General features: G+C 40.3%; 1 protein-coding gene across 4 annotated transcripts in view; it reads right to left on the bottom strand.

The window, feature by feature from the left end:
• Positions 1 to 1,284: 1,284 nt before the first annotated feature.
• ccdc93 (CCC complex scaffolding subunit CCDC93) overlaps positions 1,285 to 9,228 on the bottom strand; it is an 83,390-nt gene continuing 75,446 nt past the window's right edge. For all 4 annotated transcript variants that reach the window (XM_085986559.1, XM_085986560.1, XM_085986561.1 and 1 more), the window contains 2 exons: positions 8,115 to 8,228; positions 1,285 to 5,624 (listed from right to left, as the gene is read on the bottom strand). In XM_085986559.1, the coding sequence (XP_085842685.1) occupies positions 5,568 to 5,624; positions 8,115 to 8,228 (171 nt within the window). In that variant the 3' untranslated portion in view covers positions 1,285 to 5,567. The remainder of the gene's footprint in view (positions 5,625 to 8,114; positions 8,229 to 9,228) is intronic.

Here is a 9,228-nt window from a genome sequence, read left to right as displayed (position 1 = left end):
CTTTTCTGTGTAACACGACGAACAGTATGTCTCCGCCTTCTCTGTATATGACATGGCTGACATCTGCTCAACGTTTTCACATTGTGAGGCCAATTGTAACATGCAGGTGAGCATTAGATCATGCCCTTCCTCTAGCAATTTCCTCCACCCATAGGCTGATGTGCACCTACTCAGGATAGCGTCTTATTTGATTATCCGCATCCCCCCCCCCCCAAAAGCCCAGTCTTTAGCAGCCTGCAGCAAGCGAGTAGCAAATTGTTGCAGTCTCACCTGTCTTCTGGGACAACTTATGAAAAGTCTGTCTAGCAAATGCTGCGTTGACCTGGGGCACGAAGTAGTGATTCAAAGCACTCGCTGCCGCCGTGTAGTCTGCTGGCTCTCCTGTGTCCGGTAGAGTCGAAAAGATATCCTGGACATCTGGTCCTGCTGGGTGTAGAAGTAGAGCTCTACTCCTCTGCTTCGTGGCAGCTGTAGAGGTATTGTCGATAATGAGTCCTTTGCCGTCGGCATAAAGCTCAAAAGACGTTAACCACCTCGTTCATCTTGGCCCCAACGTGGCTGGCTCGGCAAAACAAGCAAAATTTTGAATGCCGGTCTTCTCCATCCTAGCTAACTAAAACTTGGGCAACTACCTTTTTAAAAAGATTCTGTCTGTTATCCTCGTCGCCAATGTTGTATCTATGCTTTAATACGTTCAATCAAGCATGTAGATACGTCGAATTAAATCAGAGTCAGGCTTCTGTGATCTTTACTTTATTGGTAAAATAGCTGACTGCCGCTTTCCTGGGTAATTCCCATAATGCAATGCACATTACAAGTTTGACACCAGTCAATATGGTAATCAATACACGACACTATGCTCCTCTAATTCTGCCCTCTTGAGCATCCCTGATTATAATCACTCAACTTTTGGTGGCTGTGCCTTCTGTTGCCTAGGCCCTAAGCTCTGGAATTCCCTGCCTAAACCTCTCCGCCTCGCTACCTTTCTTGCCTCCTTTAAGACACACCTCTTTGACCAAGCTTTTGGTCATCTGCCCATATTTATCCTTGTGGCTCGGTGTCAAATTTTTTGTCTTAAAAATACTCCTGTGCAGCGCCTTGGGATATTTTACTATGTTAAAGGCGCTATATAAATACAAGTTCTTGTTGTTGATAAGACAATGAGTTTTTTTTGGGGGGGGGGGGGGGTGGTGCAGAACATCCTGTTCTTATAAAACCTTAGAATTAGCAAAAGCAACACGACAGGAGTTCCACTAGAATATAATAAAAGACTATTACCACTAGTGTACACAAGGGTGCAATGCAATTGCTTTTAATTTCATGCTGGCATTTTATAGAGATAAAAAGATGGCTCAGGTGGTTAATGAAACAATGAATCAGTGCAATTGAGTCCTGGTACAATGCTGTTCTTTGTCTGGGCCAACATCAGAAACCAAAAATCTACCAGAGTACCACTATATTTTAATACTAACAAAAAGAAAACAGAACAACTCCCACCCAATAAATGTTAAATGCTTTGTTGGAAGAATCTTTCATTTCCATAAATACAATTGAGTCAGTTGTACTTGACATCTATTTTAATATTTATTTTTTGTATCAAAAGTTTTCTTCTGTAATACTGAAATTACATAAATCAATTATTTTTCCAGTAAAAATTAACTTTGCTATCCCTAGCTGCAACACAATTCAAAATATTTCTATTTGCTTGTGATTTTCCCTGGTTTACTTACTCCTGCTACCTTTATTAAACAGTTCCACCTGAATTCCCTCTTTGGCCCCAATTTAAATGACATTAAGCTAATAAGATGATGATTTGTCCATCGTTGATGACAGTCAATGATTCTTTTCATCTCTACTACAGGTTGTGGATTCTTATATGACTGTAAAGTCTAATTTTCAAGAGGAACATTTTCCCCACACAGGACATCAGATGCCAGGTTGACCAAAGGGCTGATCTTTGATCGATTTCCTTTGGGCTCTTTTTCCAGCTAGCTGGATACTACTTGCTTCAAGCTTTGTCGTACCATCGTGAATCATCGTTTGCCACTTTTTCCTGTCACACGCATCATGCTCTCTCGTGTCAGTTGAGATGCCACATTTTTTTTATTTTTTTAAAGATTGGTCTTTAGGCAATCCTTATATATTTCGAACTGACCACAACAGTGTTTACCAAGCTTCAGCTCACTGTAGAATACCTTCTTGGTTAAAAAAAAGTCCAATATCAGGCATTTGGACTAAGTGACTGCCAAACTTAGCTGTGCCTTTAGCATTATTGCCTCTATACCTGGCACATTTGCTTTCCCGAGGACCTTGGAGCCTGGAGTCTTGTGCCACTATCAAATTTTCATGATCTTTGAGGCAACCTAGGTGGGAATGATTTGAGTTTTCTAATGTGGCAATTGTAAATGGTCCACCTATCACACACATACAGCAAGAATGTTATAACAGCAAGAATGTTATAACTATTGCCTTGTAAACCATAAGTTTTGCTGCCAGTTTAGTGCCCCTTTTATTCCATAACCTCAACAGAGCCTTCCAAAAGCATGACTGGCTTTACAGTCTGTGGCGCACTTCATCATTTAGGAGCACATCACATGACCTGGCATTCCCTAGGTAGACAAACCTATCCACTATAGACAGTTTGTGCCCTTTGATGGCATTATTGGGTGGCACACAAGGTTTTTCATGGGCAGGCTGGTATACAACTTCCATCTTCTCCACACAAAGGCCACATTTTATACAAGCATCCAAGAAATGGTCCATGATGACTTGGCTCTCTTCTGCATGGGGAACAAAGGCACAATCAAACAAGAACTCCTAAACAATGTTTTGGCTTTGGACTGTATGAGGTGGAGATTGTACAATTTGTACCAGGTCCTGAAGTAAATATACACTCAATTATCCAAATTCCTGAAGACACAAGTAAGCACAGAAGCAAACTAAATAAGGTGGGAGCTAGAACACAATGCCATTTGACTCCATTGAAACTCAATATATTATATGAACACAGGAGATTTTGCTTTTGATATCCTCTTTGAAGTAATTTATTCATATTATAAACTCAGACCTGGAGCACTCCTTTCCTGCTTGAACACTTTTCATTTATGACTCTCTTGTTTCTTGTTAAACTAATTATTTATCCCACACCTTATTTTATCTCTTAATCTGTGACTAACATTTAACATGGAACTTTGTCAAATATGTTCTGAAAATTTAAGTCTATTAACATCTCTGGCATTTCCATCATAGCAGCAAAAAAAGTCCAGGAACTTAGTTAAGTACAATCACCCCTCCCTGAATCTATTCCAGCTATCCCTCTTCAAACTAAAATTTCTCTTTGTCTCTACCTTATTTGTAAAGATCTTGATGTGCAGATTTCTCTTCCATAGCCAAGTGTGTTTTTGAGGACTCCAAGTCATTATTCTTAGTCAGGGCAAGTGATTTCTGGATTTTGTTAGAGATAAAGCCCACAGATGATCTAAAGAACCCAGCCATTTAACTATCACATGTATTATGAGGTATTTAATATTAAATTATATATAAGGTTAAAATGACACACTTAAGTTGGGGAAAGGGAAATTTAGAACAGATTAGGAAAAAAACTCCATACATATTTTTGGAAATATCCTACTAGACGGCATATTGTTTAAAATGCATTTGGATACCAAGTTGGCATCTAGTTGAATGAGACTTGATCCAATGTTCTTCTCATGTGCTCAAAGATTTGGTCTGTGTCTTGGGTTGCAGAAAGGGCTGATCTACACATCTCTTCTAGCTTTTACATCAAAATACTGTAGTTACCTCCAAGCTGCTGTGAACTGCACTTGCCCACTTTGGATCTAGAGTTAGACTCCGCCTTGAGTGTCAAATCCTTGTAAGACAATTGACTGGAGGAGCCCCATGTGAGATAATTGACACTAAAGCAAAATAACCATGAATACTACAATTGTGGCAATGATGAGAAATGGAATAATTAGTTAAAACACAGGTTCAATCCCAGCAGACTATGGGTCAAAGGAAGCTGGAACAGTTCCTTAACAAGGTTAGCTATACTGGTGTCAAGTACTGGATTGATGACCATCAATACTGATGAGCTAAAACAGGCCAGGGATGGACTCCGATGTGATCAGGAGAACCCTAACTAAACATTGTCGATGGCAAATAATTCTCTACATAGAGCATTTCACCTATATTCTCAATATCAAGTATTTGAGAGGACAGTTCTTACATAGGGAAGCTGCCATGGGCTGTTCACTACTGAACCAACTTAAACAGTCCACTTTGATGTTCACTCTTTGTTCAGGATGTTAGTCCACTGTTTGACTATCTCAAATCTAGGAATAGTAAGAAAGCATGAGCTAGCATTTATACATCATATTTTAGGTCCTCACCCCCATGTGGCAAAGTGCTTCAAAAAAGAGAGACAGTGAACATTTAATTAAGCAACTGCAGCAGCCAATTTTCACAATGTCCCAAAAACAGCAATGGAAATAACCAGATAATCTTTTTGCAACATGGGTTGAGGGGTAAATATTGGCCAGGACACCAGAACCTCCCTGCTTCTTCAAATAGTGCCATGGGATCTTTTATATCCACCCGAGGGCAGAGGAAACTTAGGTTCAACATCTCATCTGGAAGAAAGCACCTCCGACAGTGCAGCACTCCCTCAGTACTGCACTGAAGAGTATGCGTTCAAGTCTCTGACCCACGATCTTCTGACTGAGAAACGAGAGTCCTAGCACGGAGCCATGACTGACACTATTAGGTACAATGTTAAGTCATTATACATCAGTCAGCAGTGACTAGGACGATCAAAGTCAGGAAATGGAGAAGCAGGTTAAACAGAGAACTTGAAGAGTGTTAGATAAAATACAAACAAAAATACTAAATCACAACTTTTGTTCAAGGTGCAGTCAGCTCACAAGTTGTGCATAATACTAAAAGTTCTTACTCAAACTTTACATATGGGCGTATTTTCCATCTGTCACTTCAGATGACGCAGGCTACCCAGTGCAAAATTCCGCATTACAATACAAAAAATAAAGGCAGTGTGCAGAAAAACTCCAGGAACAGAAAATGCTGGAGCTACAATAGTAATTAACCATTGAATGAACTCACCTAATATTTACTTATCAATTAGACTTTGCAGCTGTGAAGCAACACCAACATTTTGGCAGCAAAACACAAAAAAACATATGTTCTGGTCACCAACAGCGTACCCTTTGACTTACTATAAGTAGCAGCACAGGCAACTTGCATGTGTCAATTCAGCTTTAGTAGTCAAGAACCTTGTAATTTGCTCAAGTTCAGAAAGATATTTTGCCATCATTTTTATTATACACCGATTGCTTTACAACTGTAATACAATGGGTTTACTCAGATGATCTTACTGTGTCATTGATAAACAAATGTGAACTTTTCATTTGATCAAATTGCACTTGAACAAAAATAAGGTGATGAAATGCAATCAGTTCCATGCTCCCATTCCTTATTTTTATTAAATAATAAACTCCGGTTATCAACAGGGAGAAGAGCAAGTCCATTCTTTGGATCCCTGGTGAATTCATTCAGGAAGCCCCCTTTGCTCTCATTTTGGTCAATAACATTTCATTCTTACGACACTCCTGCAGATTAAAGCAAATTTAACATTAAAGAGGTACTAGAGAAGATATTTATTTATAAGGAAGTACATGTTTTTATATTTAACTATATAAGTTGACAGCTTGAAAAAGCAATTATTTGAAACTGATTTGGTCAAAAACTACCATGACATTTTTTTGTGAGCAGAACAATTGACATTAAGAATCTTGTCTAAGATTATAATATTGTAGTGTGCCTTTAACATCACTGATTGGACCACGGTGGTAGTTAGCTGATAGCACAGATCAGCTTGTTAGAAAATAATTTTCAACCTATTTTCTGCCACCATTTCCCTTTCACCTCCCTATGCCATATTAATCATCCACCAAAGCATTTTATTCACTCTGCCCAGCATTTGATCCCTCTTAGGCCTCTGGCTCTACTTGCTCCCACCAAGACCCATCCAGAGTGTTTCAGTTCTGGCTCCACACTCCTACTTCCTTTCCAGCTACTGGCTCAGCCCTACTCAACCTTGATCAAAACATTCAGTTAACTGCCCCACCTGACTGACTACAGCCAGCCTCTCCAGTCCCACCCGAATCTGAAGGTAGGAGAAGTGTAAATACTGGGGAGCCTTTTAAATGGTATTACATTGCACTGTTTCTTTCTAGCTCACAATCACTTTTTTTTAACTTTTGGTGACAGTTTATTTAGGACATCTGCAATGTAATTTTTAAGGTAGTCATTTGTAATTTGATTTATTGGGCAATTTACAATATTTCATTAATTTGGTTGGCCGTTGTAACCTGCAGATCAAATTGGTCTGTGCTAACCACAGTCGCTAATGCATGATCGTTCCTGCAATTACCAGGACCCAATCCCCTTGCTCCTGGCCAAACCGTCAGTGTATCCAAGCCCTAGTTTTCCCTGTCCCTCTATGTTTGAGTCCCATGTTCCAGTCAGCCTGCTCCATCTAATCCTCAGACTTGGAGGCCACCTCCCACCCCACCATCATCTCAGTCCACTATCCCAGTTTACTCCTGACCCACAGCTGGTAGCAAAGACATGCCTTACTCCCAGTGAGGGGGGGGCAGGGAAAGAAAAATGGGGTGGGAAGAGAAAGGAGAAAAAGCTACAGGAAACACAATGGCCCATAAATTCCATTCCCTACGTGTGTACACTCACCTGTAGGGCCAACGGAAGTGCCGGTTTTAGGCATGCATGGCACATGCGCTGGAAACCAGAACTTCCGTTCTTTGAAGAAAGGGCTTCACAGGTCAAACACCTGCGTCGGATAGGCAGCGCGTACGGCTGAAACTTCCGGTTTTCCCCCCACAGTTGCTGCAGTCCAGGTAAGTCTGAAACAGCTGCGCCTGGAAATGCAGGCGCAAGGTCTGCTTTTACCAGGCTAAGGTGAAGTAAAAAAAAAAAATTTTCCCCACAGATTTATCATTTTAAAATACTTTAAAGAAAGGTAAGTTTATTTTTAGCCCCGTTAAAAACTAATTTCTCTCAAATTTAAATTTGTTTAAAAGTTAATTTATGTAATTTATAGTCATTTTAAAAATGTGATTTAAAAAAAAAAATTATTTGAAGTTTTACTTAGGTTTTGGGGGCTGATCGCTTCATAGATTTGACAGGTCTTCCTGTCAAATCTATGAATGAAGATTTCCTGCTCTCATTGGCTCCCCATGATCCCAGGGATGCTGCGAACTACCTGCGCCCCTGGGATACGCGTGCCCTACACACCGGCAGTTTGAAGAGGCACAGCGACGGAATTCTGCGCCTCCCGGGAGCCCTCCGGTCCAGGCGGAGATTTTTCGTGGGAGGGCTGCGAACGGAATTTCTGGGCCAATGAGATTAAATGAAGGCAGAGCGAGAAGTTGTAAAAAAGAAAAACCAGTAACAAAATGGAGACAAACAGGCAACAAAAGAAGCAAAGAGACAGGTTTGGAATTAACTTAATTTTTGTCAGTGTACAATGCCATGTCAGTAGTCTTGTAGTGCTTTTAAATCAAGACATTGTGGTTTCACGTAATTACTGAATTGGTTACCTCTAATTATATTACTAATTTATGCAAATATACATTACAGGATTATCACTGAAGATTTGACAAAGGCTGATTTATATTTCTCTTCCACACCATGTTCCCCTTTGTTCCTTTGGCCATTCATCCACTTAGCAGTGAAGCAGTCTGCTCTCTGACGTTTGCCAAAATTATTCAACTGAGTGCTTCAGTTTCACCCCAATGCCTCTTCCAGATGGTACAGTTTTACCAGACAAGAACCCCTGGGTACAAATCCAGGCCTACTGCTCTATGACTGCACAATAGTACACCAAAATGCTGTTCAACTAGGATTTATACTACCAAAATATGTTTGAAGCATGCTAAAGCTTGGATTGATAGACCCCAAACATATTCCATCACCCCCTCATAATTTCCAAAGCATACCCACTCAAAATGCATAATTCCAGAAAAATATTACAACCCTACAAATGTTCCTATTTCATTATACAAAGGTGATAGTGTTACCTCTTTAAATTCTTTGACAGTTTTGAAGTAAAGACGCTGTTTCTCCAGCAGTTCAAGGTACTCATCATTCAGCTGGTCACGTCTCATTTTGTTCTCTTGTTTTTTCTTCTCCAACTTGGGTTGGGGGGGGGGGGGGGGGGGGGGGGGCGGAGAAAGGAAGAGAAAAGGAGGATGAAAAAATAAAACCAGTAAAAAAAAGTTTTAAAATCACTAGCCATTAACTAGTAATGAAGACTTTATTACATTTAAGTTAATCTAGTACCTGCAAAAGAATCAAATAAATATGGATATTAAGAATGTAAAGAACATGCTGCAATACTTTTTTAGTTCTTGGAGGTGGTGAGTTTTGGATAAGATGTTACAGGAAACTTTCGATTTACCGGCACCTAAATAACCGGAAATCTCGGTTAACTGGCAAAATTCAGGAGTAGGTTCAGGTAAGTTTTACTTCATATTGTACTTGTCTTCCTCGATCTGTTGCTGTGCAAGGGTGTGGCTGCAGCTGTTGCTAAGCTACAGAGACGCTTGGAACTTGTGGCCATTGTTCTGCACTTGTTGCTAAGCAACAGGGTTTGTTGCTTTATACGGAGCTGTCAGCTCTCCGTATCTTTTACTATAGCTTTCGGTTATCCGGAATTTTTGATGAACCGGCACCACATCGGTCCCGGATTAAAAAAAAGTTTCCTGTAAATTGAAAGGCTAGCCTGTATGTTCAGTGGACAAAGATCTTATGACACTATTTGAAGAGCAGGGCATTCTCAGAGCATCCTGGCCAACATCTGTGCCCCAACCACCATCACAAAAACATGTTAACTGGTTCGATAGCAAAATACTGTGGATGCTGGAAATCCAAAACAGAAAATGCTGGAAAAACTCAGCAGGCCAGGCAACATCCGTGGAGAGAGAAATAGTGTCAACGTTTCAGGTCGAAACCCTTCGTCAGGACTGAGAGAAAACACAGGAAATGAAACAGATTAAAAGACCACTTTGGGGGCTGGGAAATGGGGATGAAAGAACAAAGAGAGACATTAAGAGGTATTCAAGACGAGACGGTGATAGGGCTAGTAAAGAGACAAAAGACGGCTCTAGATGTTTATTAAATGGATGCAGTGTG

Source organism: Somniosus microcephalus, chromosome 4 (genome assembly GCF_052327205.1).
Source record: "Somniosus microcephalus isolate GS21.2 chromosome 4, FLI_Smic_1.0, whole genome shotgun sequence".
NCBI lineage: Eukaryota > Metazoa > Chordata > Chondrichthyes > Squaliformes > Somniosidae > Somniosus > Somniosus microcephalus.
This window is presented reverse-complemented; position numbering and strand designations above follow the sequence as displayed.